General features: G+C 46.2%; 2 protein-coding genes and 1 non-coding gene across 3 annotated transcripts; all 3 read left to right on the plus strand.

The window, feature by feature from the left end:
• The first annotated feature begins 1,984 nt into the window (after nt 1–1,984).
• On the plus strand, nt 1,985–9,383 carry vgf (VGF nerve growth factor inducible). Its single transcript, XM_069672689.1, has 2 exons — nt 1,985–2,188; nt 3,887–9,383. Exon 2 carries the CDS (start codon nt 3,922–3,924, stop codon nt 6,025–6,027), a length of 2,106 nt encoding a protein of 701 aa, XP_069528790.1. The 5' UTR covers nt 1,985–2,188; nt 3,887–3,921; the 3' UTR covers nt 6,028–9,383.
• A 3,549-nt stretch (nt 9,384–12,932) lies between these two features.
• trnal-aag (transfer RNA leucine (anticodon AAG)) lies at nt 12,933–13,014 on the plus strand. The gene has a single exon. It is a non-coding gene; the product is annotated as a tRNA-Leu (tRNA).
• A 1,458-nt stretch (nt 13,015–14,472) lies between these two features.
• On the plus strand, nt 14,473–18,729 carry snapc2 (small nuclear RNA activating complex, polypeptide 2). The gene is made up of 6 exons (XM_069672672.1): nt 14,473–14,822; nt 15,341–15,514; nt 15,647–15,788; nt 16,110–16,622; nt 16,962–17,050; nt 18,220–18,729. The coding sequence occupies exons 1-6, from the start codon at nt 14,628–14,630 to the stop codon at nt 18,529–18,531; spliced, it is 1,425 nt and encodes a 474-aa protein (XP_069528773.1). The 5' UTR covers nt 14,473–14,627; the 3' UTR covers nt 18,532–18,729.
• Nucleotides 18,730–22,950: the final 4,221 nt, after the last annotated feature.

The raw sequence follows: 22,950 nt of genomic DNA on the forward strand, positions 1-22,950 counted from the left end.
TCTCACACTTGTTCCTGTCGACCTCTGACCTCTGACTTCTTTAGTGTATTTAATAATGTTATTCTTCTTGATCTCTGTCTTTGCTCAATCAGCTCCTCTAATAATCTGTTTGGTAATGGTTTTGCTCATCGATAACTTCTTTTAATGAAATGAATATTATGATTATAGATTTAAGAGCTTTTTTTAGTTGCATTAAAGAGAGAGACGTCCGAAGCGTGCGGCTGGCGGCTGTGAACGGGCCCTCTGGTGTCGGAGAGCAGAGAATCAGTGAAGTGTTCTGCAGGCAGCGGCTAAAGGGACTCAATGTGTGAATGTACTTTTATAAAGAAATAAAGCATTTTAAGCTAAACTATCCCGTGTGTTCCTCATGTTTCATTACTGTGTCTGCTGTCGTGTGAGAAACTAAACTACAGTCTGATGTTTACATGAACAAATCTCCAACAGGCTCCAACAGAACAAACACGGCCCAGAGGTTACGTTCAGTGACTGAGTTAGCTGAGGGGACACCTAGCAGACAGCTAGCAGCTCCCAGCTGTCACTCAAAGAGGCCACGCCCCTAATGCTGCATCACTTTAAGCCTTAATATAATGTAAACAGGTGAGCTGTATAAAGATTCTCCCCGTACAGTTGTCATGAAGAGAGAAATGAGCTATAGAGACCCAAACTGTTTTTTGTACCAGGCTGTAAACATGTTTATTTCTGCTGTAAAGTTTAACATGGGGCTCTATGGGGACTGACTCACTGCTGGAGACAGCCTCAAGTGGACACCAGAGGAACTGCAGCTACAGTGTTGGCTTAGAAAAGGTGATAATCTTTTAATTATCTTAATTACATACAAGCGGACACTAACCTGCACCTGACCGCAACCACCAACAACCTGTATTAGTTTCCTTCAACGATACGTCACCTGACTTCTTCCCTTCCCCTAGTAATACTAACTACGGCCACTAGAGGACGGCAGAGTTTTTGAGTTAATTAATAATCTCGAACATTTTCATGTAAATAAATGTCTGTTACGTCTCCATCTATCTCTGAATGAGGTAACACAATGACTAAGCCTATGGCCCACTGATGAAAGCCTTTCATCTGCAGTATATAGTGTTATTATGGGCTGGGTGTCTGTGGCGGCGCCCAGTTAGTGACGTGTTTTCCATCATCCAGCAGTGGTTGGTCTGCCAGAGAGGGTAGGCGGAGCTAAGCGGCTGCTTCTCCGCTCTCTGCAAGTGTTGCGAGTAAACAGTAATCTACTATGGCTGAACAAACAAAGAAAAGATGGATGACTACAGATACAACTTCAACAAGAAGTGAAAATCCAAAGAAGAAGAAACAAACTCGACGCTCAGATGAAGCAAACAGTCTGAAAAGGAAAGCGACCGTCAGCCAGGAAAATCAAGAGTTACAACCGGAGCCGACCGTGGACCCGCAATTACCGATTATCGCCAGTGGGTGGCGTTCAAGAGCATGAAACAGAAATATTCGAGATTGTATCTTCAACATTTTTTAGTTAAGTGAGGAAATTAACATATAATAAAACTGTACGTATTTATCAGGTCACGTGTCAGTTTTGTCTGGTCTTACTTGAGCTTTGAGTATATAAACTGTGAATCTGTATGTTTCAATGAGCTGCTTGTGTTCTGTGTGATATGTGAACACATGAGGAGCTGCGTGCTCTTATATCTGTATCACAGCTCATGTATAAAACACGTGACTGAGGAGAGTTTGCTTCACAAACTGCGGATTCATTCAGCAGCTTCTGTTCATTCAGCAGCTCCGGCTAATTGATGGGTTTAGGAGGGAGGGGCGTGTGTGCGCGCGCGCGCGTGTATGTGTGTGTGTGTGTGTGTTTGCTGAAAAATCTTATGAATGAAACCCAGTCTGGTGACGTCAATGGGGGGCCTCTTGACGCAGGAGTCACGTGGGCCTGGAGGGCGGAGGTATAAGAGCTGCAGCCGCTGTCCGTGGTCCTGAAAACAGGAGAACGAGGAGCGAAGTCCCGGGAGAGGAGACCGAAGCTCACAAACAAACAGCAACAACAATATAGGAGGAAAAACAACAACTTAAACAACAACAACAACATCAGCGCACGCAGCGGGGTCTGTGCGTGACAGCGGGACCTCCAGCAGCTGAGAGAGTGACGCGCGAGAGGAGGGGAGGCTGGAATCCCCCCGCTGCTGCCTCTGAGCCGCAAGTAAGTCTCAACTTATCTGGATGGACTTTATCTGCTCTGCCGGGAGAGGATGATGGTTCAATTTCTTTAAAGAAGTTTAATGTTTTTGTTGTGCAGAAAATGTCAGTTTTCTCTGTTGGTGTGTGAGGAGCAGGTTTGATCATTAACCAGAGAACATTTACATTCCTTTAACACACATGGATAATCACACAGAGTAAATGTGACTGATTATAAAGATCAATTTAAGCAGTTAATCTAAAAATGAGCGTTTTTTAAATGAGGTTTGGCATTATGTTGCTGTGAAGCTGAATGGAGCGTTTTTCTTTGTTTGTGGTCACACAGAGGTGGCTGTATTGTCCTCCCCTCCTTCTCCCCATCACCATCATCATCTTCATCACAGTCACCGTCATCTCCACCATCACCATGACTCGCTCTGCCAAAAATAACCAGAATGTAAATGAGGTTAATTTAAAGGTTCGGTGATGCTCAGAGCAGAGAGGCTGTTATTCCACAGAGACAATACAGGGTCTTTGTCGTGCCTGGGTGTCTGCACACGCACACACACACACACACACACACAGACACACACTGACGTCCATGTTTGTGTGGGCTTCTGGAGGTGGTTTTGTTCTTGCTTGTTGCCTCTCAGATGATTAATCCGCTGTGCTGTGCGGTCTGACCCGCTCAGGCCTGATGGAGATAATCAGATGTCATCCAGCTGCTGTGTTTGGTTTAACTGTGCGGGATGAGATCAGTCATGTTGGTGCTGTTTATCTCGCTGCGTGTTTGCACATCACGCATCATCATCCTCTGCAATCCCGCCACCTCCGCTGCAGCTGCGGAACATGCGCGCGCCTCAAACACTAATCTCGTGTTTTGCAGAGATGTAAACACGTTTCCATCATAAACAAACTTTCACAGATTCACTGATCCAGAACTTTGCTTTAAATCACAAATGATTTCTGAACATGTGAAACAGGTGGTTTCATTTTCACTCTGTGGCAGATTTTTCTTGCTTGTTAGTAAAAGAGGATTTTTGACGCTAAAAAAACACAAAATTCCTGCAGATATTTGTCTCAGTGTCCTGTGAGAGTGACTGCAGCACACTGTGGCGTGGTGCCATGCAGCACCACAGAAGAAGAGCAGCCATGTTAACCTTTCAGACCACTCAGTGACACGTCCGTGGGCGTGTGTTCTGATGCCTGAGACTCAACAGTCACTGCACTTGTTGCACTTTGGGGATGTTGTGGTGAAGATTTCAGCACCACAGACAGAGCCCCCCCCCCAGCCCCAGCACCAGGAGCTGTCCTTGGTGCTGAGGAACAAAACAGCGTTCATGATGCAGTGCTGCTGACTGCTGCAGAACTGCAGATATGCTCATATGTGCACATGTTCCAGCTCTCTATTGGCCGAACACATCTGATGTGGAGCTGCAACAAATGATCGATTAACTGGTTTGAATATTTATTGATGCTCCGCTCGCAGCTCGTTCAATGTGAATGTTTTGTTCTGCACATCTTCTCTGCCTATAAACTCAGCTGTGGTTAAAGTAAGTGACAGACTTGTGACAGGTGTGGTCATAGTGGTTCGGTCCTGCAGAGAGCAGGAGCATCTCGAGCAGCTGAATCTCACGAGGACAACGTTTCTAAGATAACTGTGATTTTGTTGGAAAACTTCTCGAAACTGAAGACGTGTTTTCTGTGTTTTTCTCTCCTCCAGACTTTTCTGACCATCAGGCCGTGATCTGAGCGGCCATGACCGGGTACCACCATGCCTCAAGTGCCCTTACCCTGCTCCTCCTCCTGACGGGGGCCTCCCTCCTCCATCCGTCCTCCCCCACCCCAATAAACGCCCCTGAGGGGGGCGTCAACCCCCCCAGAGATTCTCTTCCCGTGCTGGCTGTGTCTGGAAGTGAGGAGCGAAAGGAAGAGGAGAGACGATCATTAAAGAAAGAAGAGCCAGAGGAGGAGGAGGAGGAGCTGTTCAAAGATGTGGATCCAAAAACACTCGCAGCGGTTTTACTGGAGGCGCTGAACCGCTCCGACGCAGGGAGGAGGAGGGAGGAAGAGGAGGGAGGGATGGAGGAGAAAGAAGAGGCAAACAGAGAAGTGAGAACGATGGAGGGAGCGGACAGAGACAGAGATGGACGACAGGAGCTGGAGATGCTGATGGCCGCGCAGGGGAAGGAGAGACAGCGAGAGGAGGAAGAGGAGAGGAGGAGAGCTCAGGAGGAGGAGGAGAAGATGACAGAGAAGGTGACCAGTCGGACAACGAGCCAGACGGTGCAGGTCCAAGCAGAGCCACAGCCCCAAAGTCCAGACGGAGGAGGAGAGAACGAGAAGCAGGGAGCAAACTCTCCTCCTGAACAAGCCAACAACGAGGAGGAGGAGGAGCAGCTCAGCCCCGAGGAGCTGAAGAGCCTGGAGACCATGATGAAGGAGTTCCCTAGTTTGAACACGGCCACCAAGAGGGAGGGAGAGCAGAACCAGAGAGAGAGCCGAGGGTGGAGCAGCTACAACGAGGTCATACCCGTCAAAGGAAGTGACATCGCCATGAGCAAGAAGAAGCTGAAGTGGCAGGAGGAGACGCAGAAGGGAGTCAACTTCCCCATGTTCAGAGGAGGAAACTTCATGGACGACTTTGAGGAGAGTAATCGTGTCGGAGGTAACGAAATTCAGCCGCAGCTTCCAGCAGAGCAGGAGGCGACCGAGGAGGAGGAACCAGAGGAGGAGGAGGAGGAGGAGGAGGAGGAAGTGTTGAGTCCCGAGGAGGAGGAGGCTCGCGCTAAAGCAGAGCAGGAGGAGATGAGGAGGCAGGCGGCCGAGGCCCAGCGAGCCAAGATGGAGGAGGAGAAGCTGGCAGACATCGCCTCCGACATGCTGCTGCGCTACATGGTGAAGCAGAACAACGGGAACAGGAAGTACAGCTCGTCTCTGTCCAACGCCGCCGAGGACAAACGCTCCGACGAGGAGCAGGAGGCGACGGAGGAGGAAGACCTCGACCCTCAAACCATCGACAAGCTCATCGAGATCTCCAGCAAGCTCCACCTCCCGGCAGACGACGTGGTCGACATCATCAGCGACGTGGAGAAGAAGAAGAAGAAGGACGTCCCGCCAGATACCGCGTCCCGTTGGCAGCGACCTCTGACCCCGCTCTCTTCCTCCTTCTCCTCCACCAAAGGTTTGTCTTCCTCGCCGGCCAATCAGAATAACTTTCCCGTCTCTAAGCAACCGTCTCCAGCTGTCAATCTCCTGAAAACGTGGTTCCAGGAGAAAACGCCGATGAAATCGCCGGATCTGTGGAACAAACCTCTGCGAGCCAATCAGAATCTTTGGGCCAAACCTCAGAGGCCGAAACAGGAAGTCTGGTTCAAATCGCCCAAGCCTGTTCAGACTGGATACCCCTTTTACCCCTACAGATACCCCTCCTACTACCAGAGGAAGCCCTACCCCGACTACTACCCCATCTACTTCCCTCCACCCCCCCGACCAAAACCCCGATACTACCTCCCCAAGCCCGCCCTCCCCCGGGGAAACACCCTGAACGACCCCTACACTTTCCCGCCCAAACGCCGCTACCACAGCTGGGTCCAACCGCGGCTCAGAAACCCCCCTGCAGGCCTCCAGCAGAAGCCTTACTACCCCAGTTACCCCCTCCCCCTGTACCCCCGGACATTTCAGCCGTTAAGGGTCCCTGCGATGCCCCCGCAGAAGAAGCAGTTTTACTTCTCTGCTCCGGCAGCTGCAGCGACGAGAAACGAAGATTATTACGAGGCAGGAAAACAAGCGGAGAGCAGCCGCGACGAGCTGGAGAAATACATCCGGCAGATCCTCCTGAAGAGGCCGCAGAAGTCGGACTGAGAGACGGATCAGAGGAGGACGAGATGACAGAGAGGGAAAATGATCAGGAAAGAGTTTTTCTTTATGATTTATTTTGCTGGTTTTCTTTCAAATATCCGTTTCCTTCTCTTATGTTCACTGGCTGTGTTTTAAAACGGACATTCAGAGGACTTTCTGGATAAAAAACTGGACTTTGGTGGGAAAATGAAAGCAAAGAGTCACATCTACACTCCTCCTCCTCCTCCTCTGCTGTGGAGGAGGAGGGAAACAGGATGAATGTTGGACAGCGTGATGCAGCAAAGATGAGTATCACGCTCGAACTCTTCATCCAAACGCCCGACACGACAACATTCTCCATGTGGACGTTTTTAAATGCCAACAGAGGAGGACGCTTGAACACGCTGTACCTTTAAGAAATCTCTGTAAGAGTCGGATGAGTCGTAGGCAGTGATGGATTATGGGAAATATTTGATGGCTGCCAAAAAAGAGCGTTGGTGCAATTATCTCAGGCAGGAAGTTTGAACATATTTCAGACACGCGATCTTTCAGAGACACGACGTGGCGAGAAGTCTGCGGACGCCACAAACACATGACGGTTCAGTTCAGAGCTGAAGGTTGAAGCAGACTGTGTATAAGATGTGGTCTGAAGAGTGGAGCCGATGGAGAAGTGCCTTAAACTTGCATTCTTTCTAATGGCCAGCAGGGGGCAGAAAGGAGTCTGAGCCTATAGAAGTCTATGAGAAAATGGTCCTCAGTAAACACGTTCCTAATGAGTTTATGGTCTCAGTCTCTAGTCTCAAGTCTTCTTCAACACAGCATGATGTTCATTTAGTCACTGATGCTCCCGTTTAGAGTCACACAGACCAGGAAGAGGGGAGGGTATAGGGCGGGGCTACCTGTGATTGACAGGTCGCTACCATGGCGACTTCTTGTTCAGTGTTTGGGAAGTCTAAAGTTTATTTTTAAAGTTCCAAAATTTAGTTTACAGCCGTCTTTAGCTAGCCACAGCTCAGTGTTCGCTAACCCGTCACTCCTCTCCAGCTCCACCCTCTCGTCCAAATATGGTCACTTCTGGCTCCAAAAAAACAAGATGGCGGCATCCTGAATGCTTTAAATGGCTTCACAGGCTGATGGGTGACGTCACGGCGGCTTCGCCCTCTTCTTATACACAGTCTTTTTCTTCCACTCTCATGTTGAAACAGGAAAGGGACCAAACAGTCTCACTGTTGGCTGAAACGTCGTCGTGTGCTGGAGCAAAGGGCCGCAGACTGCAGGGCGTCCGCAGACTTTTGGCCGTGTCGTGTAAAACTGAACGACTGTCACGAGATCAAACATCACACACACTCTGAGAACTCACTCGCTCTCTCGTCCTTTAAAATGATGTTGATGTGAATGAATCATTTGGTTTGATTTGTGCTGTCATGATGTGACGCCTCACATGCATCCAGAGCTCTTCATAGTGAAACATCCAAACAGCATGTTTCCTGAGCAGCTGTGGAGCTCTCTCTCTCTCTCTCTCTCTCTCTCTCTGCTATAATGGCCCGATGACTCATCCTTTTGCATAACTTCAATTACCTTGTTGCTATGGTGCCAAACCCTGGCCAAAGTCTATATGGCATTCTCTTACAGCTGACGCCTTCAGAGGACGCAGCGGTGCAGGAGAGCTGGGCTCTGACTGAACGTTTGAAAGGACACGGCTGCTCCGTTAAACCACACGAGGAGACCAAACGTGCTGTTTGTGTCAGATTCAGGCTCCAGCTCCTCCTGAACACTCGAGTTTACACATTTGAAATATATGATTTCATTTAATAATAAGTCAGACTGGAGGAAAGGTGGTGCTGTCACCACTTCCTGTCTTTGAATGTCTTTGTAACCGTGATGAGGGGACCATCGGGGCAACAAGCACGCGTTTACATGCACTCCGTCACGGCCGACACGCAGGTCGATGTACATGGTTCTAAACTGTTGCTTTGCAGAACAAGAACGGCAACTTCAGCTCGGACTGAATTTATAAACACATATCTGCACGTGCCGAATCTGAGAGTTTTATCTTTGGAAGGTTTTTGTTTGTAGTCCGAGTCGTACTGACCAATCACGTGTCAGCAGGCTTTGGTTGCATGCAGGAGGAACAAACAGACAGACTGGCAGGGATGTGATCCTAGAAGCAGCTATGATCTGACAATAATTTAGCTCTGGTCGGAGACGTTGTCTGAATCCTTCTCTCATCTTAAGTTAAGATCTTAGACAAACAGCAGCACACGTGAGAGGTTCACCAGGATGTGCACAATCAGTGATCTAAAAGAGCCCTAAATGTCAGCGTACGCCCACCGAGGCTACGGCGGAGACGAGCTGTGTTCATCCCTTTTGCAGACGACCTGAAGCTGTTCTGATCTGACGGTTGGTGCACATCGACACGAGAACGTGTTGCATTATTTCCCCTTGACTCACGCACAGTGGAGGACTGAGCTCCACGCTCAGTCTGAGTCCGAGCGTTGTAGAAATTGAGCAGCCTTGTCCTCCAAACGTCCGTCATGTTTCCTTAAAGTGCCACTAAATCCCAACGTTCCCTTCGGCCTAACGAGCCGCTCAGTGTTTCTTTCATTCATCGTCAGCTCAGAGTTTATTTTTATTCTCTTCCTTTGAATGTCGCACAAACATGGTTCATACATTTGAAAGGTGTGAATCTGAGCAGGAGTCTGCTGCCTTACATCCTGTCGCTGTGACATCCATGAGATCTGAAGCACGAGGGAAGTTTACCTTTAATCACTCACCGAGGGTTTTTTCACTGCGAGCATCGGACGCTAAAAATGATTGTAACGTTTTTTATGTGCAAAAAAGGGAAGTCCTGCTGATTTCTTTCTTTCTTTAAAGCTGCTGATAATCAGTGATCAATAACTCTTTCTTTGACCTTTCTCAACACGACACGGGGAACGAGAGCAGATCTTTGGTTCTTCTGTACTTCGACCTTCGTGGCCATCTGAGAGAGCCGAACAGAAGTGACAATCTCATATTTAAGAGTGGACACGAGGCCATCGCTGAAACAAACGTGGAGAGTTTTTGTATTTTTACTAGTTTGTTGTTTTGTATGCGCTGAGGGAGCTGCGGCGGAGCAGAGGGGTCAGTCTGCACGTTTATGTATATTTGCATCTAAAACTTCTTTACGAGCATCAATGAAAAAAGTATAAAAAAAACCTAAAGCGACAGAAACGAAGACGTCGGTGTACCTTTACTCATTGTTGGAGTGTGCGGCGAGCTGTGTCTGTACATGTACTTGTTGTAACCATCGTAATAAACATGCGTTTGCTGGATGTAAATATGCGCATGTCAATGACTACTTTTGCTACACAGAAAGAAACGAATAAAGTCGAATATTTTTACTACCAAACGCTTCATTGTGACACAGAGAACTTTATTTAAGTGTTTCAGGAGCACACCACACTGAGAGAAACCTGAAGCAACAGAGTAACACAGTGCACGTTTTATATTATACCTTTAATTTCCTCTAAAGGTTTGAGTCGTTTGTCTCCGGACACACGCTGAAAACATCTAAAACAAAAAACTAAAACAAGATTTGTTCTTTAAAAAAACATATTCATTCAAAGTTCCTCAAATTCAAGACGATGCAGAATTTATTTCATTCATACGGGAGCCCGAAGCGGACATGCATCTATACATTTTATTTACTCTGTTTTCCCGTGATAACGAGCAATGTCAGTTGTTTTCTTGAGATTTCAACTCATTTATCTCGTTATGTGGCGAAAACAAAGCTGCACCACTGTAACATCAGATGATCATAACTCGTATACTAAAAATCGAACACAATAAAACACCAGACAAAAACGCTGAGAGACAAAATAAAAGATGACAAACAACCCGGGAAAGTGAAATCAGAGAGGCCCTAGGACGCTGCCTTGAGGAACTCCAAATATAGATCATCAAAGCCTCTGGAAATCCTGATCCACAACAGCCTTCTTACTATGTAATTCATGGTCACTGGTACATAACAGTAAGCTTCTTAAAAAATATATACATTTTTTTTTACAGTTTTGTCCTTTAAGCTTATTAAACGGCTTTAAAGTTAAACCTGTTATTGGGTTTGAATTGTACGGACGCCCAAAGCAGACATGCATCCATACATTTTATTTACTGTATTTTTAATCTAGAAAACAGGCTGCTCACTGTGATGTTACAGGGACACGCCGTGCTGCCATCGCCCACACTGATGAGGTCAGTTAAGCCTGTTTGTTTTCAGGAGATACGAGTTATGATCATCTGACGTCATGGTGCTGCAGCTTTGTTATCTCGAGATAACGAGATAAATAACTCGAGATCTGGAGAAAACGACAGAAATGACTCGTTATCATGGGAAAACTGAGCAGATAAAAGGTATGCATGGCCTCTTAGGGCTTCCGTACATGCAGAACACATTAAAGCAGTTTGCATTCACACTTTCAACAGATTGAACAGAACTGTGACATCAGCGTCCCGGACGAGGTGGAGGTGTTATCGACTGATTCAAGTTATAATGTCAAAGATCAGACGGACTGCAGAAAAGATTCATGTGCATTATCTCCTCGTCATAACATAAACATAAAGCTACAAATAATCCTGATAGATTAATACTGCACTAATGTGCAAACACTGACTGCTTCTCTGACATGTACAAACTCTGATGCAGCACTTCTTATATGTTATTGATTATATTTGCTGTATCTCTCTTACAGTGGCCGGCTGTGACGCTTTGATCCCCCTGTGAGGATCAATAATGATTAAAGCTGTGAGCAGCACACACATCTCATGCACCTCTGTGTTAGTACAGGTACAGATGTAACAAACTCCAGGGGAGAACATGCTTCATCATTTGCTTGAGTTAAACAGCAGACTGAGGCCGATACGTTCCTCTGCTGATGAATGAATCACGATGAACAGATTTAATCTGCAGGAGTTAATGATGATAATCCCCCCTGATCCTTTCATGTAGAACAGAATCAAAGGTGGGCGGGAACAGAGAGCAGGATCAGGCTGCTTTGATACGTCGTGCTGTTTAAGGAGGGGGTGTTGGAGTTCAGAGCCTTCATCATCATCAGAGAGGAGAGGAGGACTGTGGGCTGCAGGGGAACGCTGAAACACCCACACACAGCGCAAACAGCAGAGGCATGTTCGTGTCACGCTCCGAGAAAAGTTCTGGAGGCGAGTTGGAGCGAGGAGACGTGATGAAGAGACACCGAATAATACACCAAACAGAGAGGTTAAAATTAGATTAAAGCTGCACGCAAATAGAATCAGATGAGAGGCTGTGGGTAAAAATAAAAAAGAGAGAGGGAGAGAGAGAACCAGATGAAAGGGGGAGGAAAAGGTAAAAGGAAGGGGTGAGGGAGGAGGTGAGCGAGGGGCGGAGTGGGTGATGGTTGCAGCTCTGCCCGTGGAGGAGAGGTGCAGTGATTCATGGAGTCACGTGGTGAAGACTGGGTGACTCATCCACCAACATCATCAGCCACTGCAGAGCGCACACACACACACACACACACACACACAGCAGCTGATCAAACAGATTCATGAGCGTGTTAAAGTCAACATGAAGCGGCTCGAAGCGTTTAACAGGACTGTTTACATGAATGAAGCACATGGTGATCACACACACACACACACACACACACACACACACACACACACACTTCCACCTGGTATGAGCGTGTGATCTGTAGCTGTATAACGACTCCTGTTTATGACCCATTCAGCACACAGTGTGATCACATGCAGATGAAACAGGTGGAGCTGTCAGGAGTGAGCACACCTGAAGCCTCTCAGGTGAAGAGACTCTGCTACATGTGCTGTTGTTTTGCTACAAAAGGAACGTCCTCATTAACCATTTAGATATGCCTCCTAATTTCCTATTATTGTTAGCATTAGCATAATCTAAGAACAGAAATTAAAGTTGAACAACTTGGAGTTTCCACAGACGGTATAAAAAATGGACGTGGCCACCACGACGTCACCCACTGGTTTATCGATAGCCCTATAAAGAACGTTGAGTTCGGCATTTGCCCGCAGCCATCTTGGTTTTCGGTTTTTGGTTTTTGACTGAGTTAGCTGAGGGGACACCTAGCAGACAGCTAGCAGCTCCCAGCTGTCACTCAAAGAGGCCACGCCCCTAATGCTGCATCACTTTAAGCCTTAATATAATGTAAACAGGTGAGCTGTATAAAGTTTCTCCCCGTACAGTTGTCATGAAGAGAGAAATGAGCTATAGAGACCCAAACTGTTTTTTGTACCAGGCTGTAAACATGTTTATTTCTGCTGTAAAGTTTAACATGGGGCTCTATGGGGACTGACTCACTGCTGGAGGCAGCCTCAAGTGGACACCAGAGGAACTGCAGCTTGTGGGTGTTTAGATTTAGAGCTGTATATTTAATAGTACAGGCTAATTCTTCAATTGCAGCATTCTACTGCCGGTTATTTCTGTACAGCTAACTATTGTACATTATAATAATATTATTCTGATCTAAGAACCTGCTGACACTGTGACAAAAAAGAACAGATAGAGACAAATAAAAAGGTGCAGGAAAGGTAAAAAGACCAAAAGAGAAATCAACAGAACACAGAATGGACTTTGACAGTGCTTAATGTAAATGTGACAGTTACAGAAAACCTCAATAAGGAGCAGCAGTGATTCAAACGGTCACCTTGTCTTACTTCACCATCAGTGGAAATGTTCAGTTTACAGTGAATTTTAACAGCTGAGTGCACTGATTATAAGAATTTAGCATTTTAATATACTTAAGCCACTCCTCTCTTTTTTAATTTCTTCAAGAAGCTTCTCCTGTCAGTATTTGTTAAAAGTACAAACCAATAAACAATATGAACCCCAAGTTCTAGTATTGATATGATATTTATATTCAGAATTTGCTATCATGTGGAGCACCTGTGGTAGCGTGGCCGAGCGGTCTAAGGCGCTGGATTAAGGCTCCAGTCTCTTCGGGGGCGTGGGTTCGAATCCCACCGCTGCCATACACTCCTTTTAGTCATCAATAAACAAATAGTGTGTCCTTATAATGACTTCGAAGCCCACCCTTGTTTCGCTTAGAACTACTGAAACCTCCTTTCGCTCTCCAAATTGAGTAATGTTTCCGTTTTGCCACAGAAAGTGCCTGCTGGTTGACCATGTTACCTCGTCCCTGTGCTCAGTCTTGCAGGCAGAGTTCACCTCAGGCTGTATCCGCTCATCTCATGACACCGGCAGCATTTAGAGCCAGCTGTTACTACCCAGACTTTCGCCCCCTTTAAGTACGAAGTTCGTCTGTTGAAGCTTGTTGAAAAAGCAAACTGCAATTTGAAACAAGAAACAACACCTGCGAGTAAAAGAGCAGGGCGAATAATCGTAAACGTATACCTTAACCCGGAAGCGGTTAGTCTCCTAAGGAATTTACATTTTAAAGACCGTTTCGTTTAATTTGGTCTATTTTAAGTCGGCCTTTATAAAATCATGCCTTAACTTCTTTAACTTACCTTTACCTTTAGTATTTAAACATCCAGGGGATCTCCTGTAAAAGAGGTTCAACTTTGATCACTTTAGCTGTTTATCCTTTCCTGTACTATACAGAACTAGTTTCTTAAAATCTGAATTTAACTTAAAAATATATAGAAAATAAATATACAGTATTAGTACAAACTTCCATTAGAGATAAGATGTGCTCTAAATGTAGACATTTTAAAATTCAGGTTAAACACATGTTTATGTGTGCCTTTGAATGAACCCGACAACCTGCACTTTATTCTTACTGTGCAGTAGTTTTAACATGGAGTGGAGTACTACAGTATATCCTCTGTCAATCATTCCTCTTTTTCTTTTAAAATTATCTTAGTATCTTTTAGCATAATTTCATATTTTCACTGTATTTTAACATTGTAATATTGTATTTGTTCAAACATGTTATTTTTATCTTCCCTTTGATGTCTGTTTTATTTTAGTGAAGCACAGTGATTTGCCTTTGTGCATGAAATGTGCTATATAAATAAATCTGCCTTGCCTTACGAGGACCAAAAACGTATTTTGTTGCATTTTGAGGATAAAGTCATAATGCATACATTTTAGTAGTTCAGAATGAAGTTTTAGTACCATTTAAAATGAATCCTCAACATTTTGTCTTTTTTGCTACGAAATATGAAATTATTTTTTCAAAATGTCCTCCTTGCATTGTTTGTCCACGTAACACTTTTTCGTCGAAATTTTGGAAAAAGACGACTGTACATTTTTAATGTAAAAATGTAACATTGGCCCACATTCAAGCGTATAATGGGGGCCATTTAACACCTTAAACCTAGAAGAAGAAGTAGAGTTAAATCCGTAAAGTGAAAAAAAATTGCTACGCAAAGCTTTTATTCTGAAAATATTGCCTCGGAAGTAGTACATGCTGTGACCCAGCGGCGGGTTTGTTTTGCTAGTTCGATCTCTCTACTGGGGGCACCTACTTTAAAGTACTTTTAACGTTCAAGTAAAAACATTTAACACCCGGTGAGTCACCGACACGTCCCCGAGAGGAGCTAACGTTAGTGAAGTTTGTGTCGTTCATCTTTCCGTGCAGTCTCTCCGGTCTCTGTAGCTGTCAGCCGGTCGGGTCCAAATGAAGCCGCCTCCTCGAAAACGATCCAACCCGAGGCCGAAAGAGTCTGTTCTCATGCGGTCCGGTCAGTGGCAGAGAGCCGAGCTGCAGAAGCTCCTGAACGGCCTGAAGAGACTGAGCCGGACCGCCCGAGAGCACGGAGACATCGACCACGCTGCGCTGAGGAAACACGTCCCGACCCGGTCCGTTACCGAGGTACTGTCAGGGCTGAGCTCCTGTTAGTTGATTTATTTAAAGTTTCATTCTTTCAGACTCAGAGGAGAGATTACAGACGAACATCCAAGTTTGATATTTATTCATACGAAAATAACGAGCCAAAGTTTTATGTCTGACTTCTGACTTAAATCCATGACTGTGTAAAGTCCTGAATTAATTATAAAATCTGTTTTTTTATAGTCATTTAACGTTACATTATTACATTGAGCCTGGACATCTTTGTCTGCAATAACACACTCTTGTCCCTGCAATCATCATTGATTGTTGATTATGTTCTGGATAAATTAATTATTTGTTTGTCTCTAAAATGTCAGAATATGCCTTTAAAAAATAACTCAAACTGATTAATCAATAATCAAAATAATCAGTGTTTATTGTATCTATTCTGACCCCCTTAATGGTTTTTAACTCACTTGTTATATTTCTGTCTCTGTTTTACTGACTGATCGTATCGATAAAGTTTTATTGACGTTTGGACTGCCTGTTCCCTCCGTCAGATCCAGTCTGTGGTGAACTCTCTGAAGGACAAGGTGATCTCCTGTGCGAGCTTTAAGCTGAAGAAGAGGAGATGGGAGGAGAGGAAGGCCATTAAGCCCATCGAGGTGTGGACGCACATGGCTTCTTCTGTGGCGGGAAACCTGGAAGAGACCATCAACACGGCGTTCGCTCAGGTGAAGACGGGACAGATGATGATACATCAGGGTTAGATCACTGACAGCTTGTTGTCTCTTCAGGTGTGCCTGCAAACGCTCTGCTGCTTACTGGTCGAGGTCGTCTCACCTTCACTCTCTCCTCTGTGTCAGATGCTGGTCGTCTCCTCCACAGAGCCCCGCACCCTGAGGAACTGTGACCCCCCCCAGCTCCCCAGACCACACACGGATCAGAGCCGGCCTGCTGGTCGCACCGTCCCCTTCAGACCGATGCCTCGATCAACGCCAGGGCAAGGTACGCCGACGTCGTGGCAGACGACGAGTGCTGCCACACGTGTGCGATGCTGCTCCGCCTGCTTTATGTTCACCTTCAGAAGGAGAGAGAGGGTCACATGTTGTGTCCTCGTGTCCAGAGAGTGCACAGCTGTTTTATTTGGTTTAAAACTCAGAAGTTCACTTCCTGATGCCGTGTGTTGAGTCTATTGACCAATCAGAGGCTGTGTACTTATTGTTACACCAATCAGAGGAGGGAGAGATCCCCAGACTGCTTTCTGCTCCTTTCTGTCTCTTTGTGTGTTTTTACCTCCATCCTCACCTGTTGCTCTCCTGTGCTCAGGTGTGCGTCCTGGCAGCAGCCCTGCCCCCCCTCTCCTGGTCCTGAAGACCCCAGCCCCCACCATGGGCCCCGCCAGGAGACTCCAAGCCCCATCTCAGGTGGTTCGAGTCCCAAACAGCCAAGTCCCTCCACCCCAGCCTGCTAACAAACCTGGCGCCTCTGCTGCCCCCTCCTGCCTGACGGCTGCTACTGCACCCCCCCAGCCTGCCCCACAGACCCCTGTTACCCCCGTTGCTGGAGCTGGCACCCCCAGATCTGACTCTGCAGCAGCATTAAAGAATACCCAGAAACCCTCAGAGCAGCAGCCCTCCCCCTCCGCCCCCAGCCTGACTCCCCTCCCCACCCGGCCCTTGCCCTCCCCTCTCTCCAGCCCGCCCGCCGCCCTCAACGCCCGGTGTGGTCGCAGCAGCCCCCGGGTGTCGGGGGTCAAATGTGTGGTGGACTTTGAGAGGTTGTACAGATACCTGAGCGTCATCCTGAAGCCCGGTGAACAGTGTCACCTCACACCCATGGGTGAGTCAAACTTCACCTTATCAGCAAACTTCAGAGTAACTGAAGATCAACTACAAAGTGTGAAAGAGCTGCGTGTGAGCGCTGTGTGAGGCTGTGACAGAGACTGGACTCACTAAATACACTGAAACAAGTTTAATAAGTTCAGCACTGACAGAAGGTCCTCACGTATCTGATCTGCAGTAAAGTTGTTCTGTGACTGAATTTCTTTTCTAAGATCAATAACTGTCTCTTTTTAGTTTTAAACAACGTTGTGTTTGTAACGTCTGTTTGTTCTGTGGTTCTGAGAAGCAGCTTTTCCCTCTGCATTAAAATGCTCCTGTTTTCTGATTCCTCCTCCAGAGGGCGCCATCATGCTGGATCTGTTGATGTCTCTGCCGGAGGAGCTTCCACAGCTGGACTGCAACAAGCTGCAGGAACACCTGAAACAGGTAAAGCTGTAGAGCTGTAGAGGTCAGGTGGGAGGACGGCAGCTGAAGAGAAACCAGAGACTGTTTTTACTTAGAGATTGTACGAGTCTGACCCGGGATAGACCTGATTAGACTGAACATAGTTTGAAGCAGGCCCCCCTCTGGACCCGGGTCAGCTCTTGTGTGAGGACTGAACTCTGCTTAAAGAAAGGAAACATACTCAAAATCTAAAAACACATCGAGTGATCTGTTTAACTTTGTTACAAAGTGATAAAAAGCCTCTCAGAGTTCAGTTCCTCCTGATGTCAGAAATCATCAAACCAAACTCCATTCAAAAAACAGCCATTTTAAACGTTTGTTCTTGTTGTCTTGCAGACAGACCTGACAAATCATGACTTCAGACTTTTTACATATCAGCATCATGATGTGGTTTATTCCACATTGCTTGTTGGAGCTGGTGTAAGGGAGCGCTCTCACAACTCTGAGTTCATCACAAACTTCTGCTCAGACTGAAGCACAGTCGCTCGTTTCAGGCGTCAAATGTTCACAAATAGTGATGTGATAACTTCAGTTAACTTTGCACCAGGCACAAGTTGAACAAAAATACGTCTTAACTGAGACTGTGTCTTAAAAGCCTCTCAGCGAGAAGATTCTCCTGATGTCCTGAGGTTGCTTCACAAATCGTCAAACCAAACTCCATTCAAAAAACAGTCATTTTAAAGTCCTGCTCTTGTCGTCTCACAGACAGACCTGACAAAAGATGAGCGCAGCCTGTTTACAACCCTGCCTCCTGATGTAGTTCTCTCAGCATCCTCTCAGCCTGTTTATTGTCATTAAATCTCAGTAACATCTGTTTGTTGTGGCTTCATAGCGCTGTAGTGAGACAGATCTCAGCCTACATTTAGCTTGCTAGATACAGTGAAATTGCCACTCAGCGGAGACAGATGGACAGGCGCTCCACAGCTGAAACAGAACGCCGGTAGTTGGTGTCCATCAGACAAATCCTGGTACTGATCTGAGCTAACAGATCATCACACTGGGCACTGGTCAGCCTGAAGGAGCTGGAAGCAGCAGGAGAGTTCATCAGACACAGCTCAGGAGGAGGAGGGGAGGTTAACCAGCTGTGTGCTCCTCAGGATGATGTTCTGGGTTTCTGATGATACAATCAAATCTCCTCTTCGTGTCTTCAGGTGTACCAGAGTCTCTCCTCCCCCGCTGACTCCAGGACGGCCAGAGACATGTTCAAAGACCTGCAGGGCGGACTCTGCGCTCACACCGACACACCAGGAGGTCCTGACGGTCAGCAGAACCCTGCTGGACCCGCTGACACACAGAGCGGGGCGGAGACACCGCAGCCACAGGAAGCTAGGAGCCAATCATCAGCGAGCAGCAACATGTCCAGTCGGGGCGCAGACGTGACGGCGGCCTGTCCCCCCCTCAACCCTTTCATTGTGCCTCTGAACCTGTTGAAACGCAGAAAGGTCAGGGGTCAGAGAGTGTAGATACACGTGTAAATGTAGTTTGTATAATAATGTTTTTGTACGATGTTGAAGTTCAGCGCTGAATAACTGCAGTGTGTGTCTCCAGAGGTTCTTCGTCAGATTATTTATTTCTCATTCAGCTGCTTAAACAAGATTAAACGGTGATGAAACAGGAAGTGTGGCTCATTTTGCTCCGTCAAAGGAAACGTAAAGGCTCAGATCAGGGATGCACGATATTATCGGCTCGGTATCGGCCGATATTGGCTTAAAAATGAACTCGGACATCGGCCAACACGCCGATATCCGCCGATATAATTAACCGATAAAAAAATGGGCTGCTGCATACTTGATTAAATGCCCGACCTCGGCGCAATGTCCCCGGCGCAAAGAAGACCTGCACGGTGCAGCGTGATGACGTCACATGTGTCTACCTGCAGCATGAGAGAGTTTGAAGAGGTGTGGAAGTTTCTCAAAGTGTCCGAAATAGAGAGCAAACATGCTATTTGCAATGACTGCTCAGCTTCGGTGATGCGAGGAGGAGCCAAGGCAAAGTCTTTCAACACTACAAACTTGATTAATCATCTCAAGACCCGTCACCCCGACCGTTGTAACACATGTGACAAGAGTATCACCATTATACTGTACGCTAATTCCAATACAGAAGAGAGTTGATGATCTCTGTAATTAGGTGTGCGGGAAAAAAATATCGGTATCGGTAATCGGCTAAATGAGTTGTAAAATATCGGCATATCGGATATCGCCAAAAAATCCAATATCGTGCATCCCTAGCTCAGGATCAATATACATTCTTAACGGGAGGGTCAGCGTTCGCAGCAGTAACTGTGATGTATCGAGAACTGGAGTGACACATGAGAGGTGTGTCTGTCTTTATCAGTCAGTGACAGAAACAAGTACTAAAGAATAAACAGCTCACATTCACATCAAAGCATAATAATGATACTAATAATGATATGAGCTGACACGCAGAGGGCGTGTTCAGGTGGATTCATTTTTTATTGCTTTATAATGTTTGTCTTGTGCGACCTCTGACCCCATGCTCATCCTGGTTGTGTAACTGCAGAGATAAAGTGAAGGCGTCTTTTCTCTGAAACAGAAAATGTAACGTACAGTCTAAATGAAGTGTGCATTATTCCAGCCCAGTCCAGACCTGTTTAAGGGTTCAGGTCAGAGTTCTGCAGACCAGCTCTGATCCAATCAGAGACAGTCTGACGGCGATGCAGCCTCTGGGCACACCTGTGAACATGTCGGGGCATGCAGTCAGCGGTTAGCAATAAACAACTTCCTCTCCGCGCGCTGCATCGATTACAGGAGAAGGAACTTGTGACTGACTTTATTAACGGCTCTTCAGTTTGCTGAAATAAAAACATCAGGATGCAGATTAGGAACAAGTCAACATGAAGCTTTCTCTCCTCTAACACACCTGACTCGTATGTTGTGCTCGGTCGCCTCAGAGGCTTCAGCTGGTTGATAACGAGTACGGAGAAACCTAAAACATGCAGGACGGCAGCTCTGCAGCAGCAGGGCTGGAGACTCAGTTTACAGATGGTTTAGTCCATCCTCACATGTGAAGCGATGTAAAATAGCTTCATTATAAACTGTCGGATCGTTGGATGGAGTTTGAAACGTTGTTGCGTGTTGTCTCTCTCTCCTGTGTGCTCTCCAGGTGCAGCTCTTTCCCTCTCTGCAGCAGGTGATTGAGCTCACCTGTGTTAACTTCAGCAATCAAGGCCAGAGGATAAAGAGGGGAGGCCGAGGGGAGGGTTAGGGTTAGGGAGGGTCAAACAACAACAGAGCTTTTACCCAGGAGACCAGAGTTAAGCCACGTCTGATACTAAAAGTCAACTTTAACTTATTTTAAGTTAGACACAGACAAAGTGTTCAAAATGTCCTCTGTCAGTTACCTAACCAAACTTTTGCTTCGGGTTTGCTTTCACTATAAACATTTTGAACAACATAAACCAAGCGTTCAAAGTCTCTGTCTGGTACGGACGTGTAGGTGAGGCCTTGTTGCCTGACATCTCTTGAGGCACCGTTTTAGGAAACGCTCCTTTTGGTCCTGTTGGAGGTAGAAACAGACAACCTGTGCAGTCCTGAGGCTCGGAGGACTTCTGAGTCCTAATTTCACCGAGACACGACATAATACAGGATATTATATAATACAGATGGTCCCAGTATTTTTCAGTATCAAGTCTGTGCATGATTTTCCTCAGGGGTAGAAAGTATTTAGTAAATGGAATGGGACCCAGAATAGACCCCTGTGGTACTCCATAACTGACAAGATCATAAGAGGAGGAGGCATCCCAACGCCTAACAGAGAAAGACTTGTTTACCAGAGATCAATGAATCATTACTTGATCACAAATGATTGTACAGGTGTACCTGGTAAAATCACAGCTGGGTTTGTCCTTTATTATGGTGTGTTTCCATAGAGATCAACCACTTTAGTTCCTGATTGGTGGTTTTATGACTTGACAGTATAAAATGTGACTGAAAATGTGCTCAGAGTTCTGTTTCTGATACAATGAAACTGAACTCTTTCTTGTAACAAGGAGAATTATTTATAAAGCTTCAGGGAAGTGCTCACCGCCTGTTATCGACATCAGGAAAAATAAACTGAGTTCAAAGCCAAAGAGAAAAAATGTGTTTCAAGAGAGGATTTCAAAACAGGAAGTGAGTCGACCTGCCTTGTGCAAGGGCAACTCATTCCAGAGTTTTGGGGCAGCAAGTGAAAAAGCTCGGTCCCCTCTCGACTTCCTCTTCGTCTTTGGGACGACTAACAATAACTGATCTGCTGACCTGAGGGAGCGTGAGGGAGCGTCAGCGTCAGGTCAGACAGATACTGAGGGGCATGACCACGAAAACATTGAAAAATAAAGAAGAGTTTTAAAATCAATCCGAAAACGAACCGGGAGCCAATGAATAGATGCCAAAGCCGGGGTGATGTGCTCTCGTTTTTTGGTACCAGTTAAAAGTCGAGCCGCAGCATTTTGAACCAGCTGTAGTCGAGTGAGTGACTTCTGGCTAAGACCAACATAAAGTGCAGTGCAGTAATCTAAACAAGCTGTGATAAAAGCATAGATTAAAATCTCCAAGTGATGCCGGGACAAAAGGCTTAACTTTGGACAGTTGCCTCAGCTGAAAGAAGCTGGACTTGACCACTGAATTGATCTGTGTGTCAAGTTTAAGATCACTGTCCAGTCTTACGCCCAGGTTTGTTGCTGTTGGTGTCAAATATTGACTTAAAGGGATCAGCATGGACTAAGGTAGCATCACTAGGCCCAAACAACATGACCTCAGCATTGACAACTATGTCTTTGTTTCTGCAAAGCACTCCAATAGATGATTGGCATTCCCATGCTTTAGTGGCACATAAATTTGGCATCATCGGCATAAAAATGGAATGCGATGCCGTGTTTACGGAGAATTGATCCTAAAGGAAGTAAGTACAGTGCGAAGAGAAGGGGGCCAAGAATAGAGCCTTGAGGCACTCCACATGTGAGAGGCGCTGCAGAAGACTCAGCGGCTCCAACATGGACGCAAAAACGTCTCTCTTTTGAATTGGACCTGAACCAATCCAAAGCACCACCCTGAATACCCAACCAGTTCTCCAGGCGGGACAGGAGGATCTGATGGTCCACTGTACGAAGGCAGCTGTTAGGTCCAACAGAACCAAGACAACAACGTGACCAGAGTCTGTGGCTGAAAAAATGTCATTAAAAACCCTCAACAGTGCCGACTCAGTACTGTGTCGGGTCTTAAACCCAGACTGGAACACCTCAACAATGTTGTGCTCATCTAAGAATGACTTCAGCTGGCAATAAACAATTTTCTCCAAAATCTTAGACAGAAAAGGGAGTTTAGTGATTGGCCTAAAATTCGACATAACAGAAGAGTCTAAGCCAGGCTTTTTTTATCAATGGTGTCGCCTCTGCATGCTTAAAGCTCACAGGTAAAGTCCCATTAGCTAGGCTGCTGTTTATAACATTGAGCACGTATGGTGCCAAGGAGGGGAAAACCTCTTTAAAAAGACGAGGTGGGATTGGATCGTTAGGAGACCCAGCAGGCTTCATATGACCAACTGTATCCCTCAAAGAGGGCAGACTGACGAGCTCAAACAGCAGAGCATGTGACAAAGATGGAGGGGTCATAAGGAGGAGGACTAATGAGGGCCCTAATACTCGAAACCTTGTCAGGAAAAAAGCTCAAGAAGTTCTCACACACTTCGGTCGAGTTCTCCAGGCAGGCTGATTGTGGGGCGTTAATAACAGAGGTTACGATTTTAAACAGAACACGAGGATTGTGACAGATGTGCCTAACATCATCTCAAGTATTTCTTTGTCGTTCATTGAAGTAAAATACGCTCATATCTCCGGAGAGGCCTGGATGTGTGTCTCTACGTCTTACTGACAGCCACAAGTG

Source organism: Semicossyphus pulcher, unplaced genomic scaffold, assembly GCF_022749685.1.
Source record: "Semicossyphus pulcher isolate SPU_LCO1_2020_fin unplaced genomic scaffold, fSemPul1.0.p SCAF_21, whole genome shotgun sequence".
Classification (NCBI taxonomy): domain Eukaryota; kingdom Metazoa; phylum Chordata; class Actinopteri; order Labriformes; family Labridae; genus Semicossyphus; species Semicossyphus pulcher.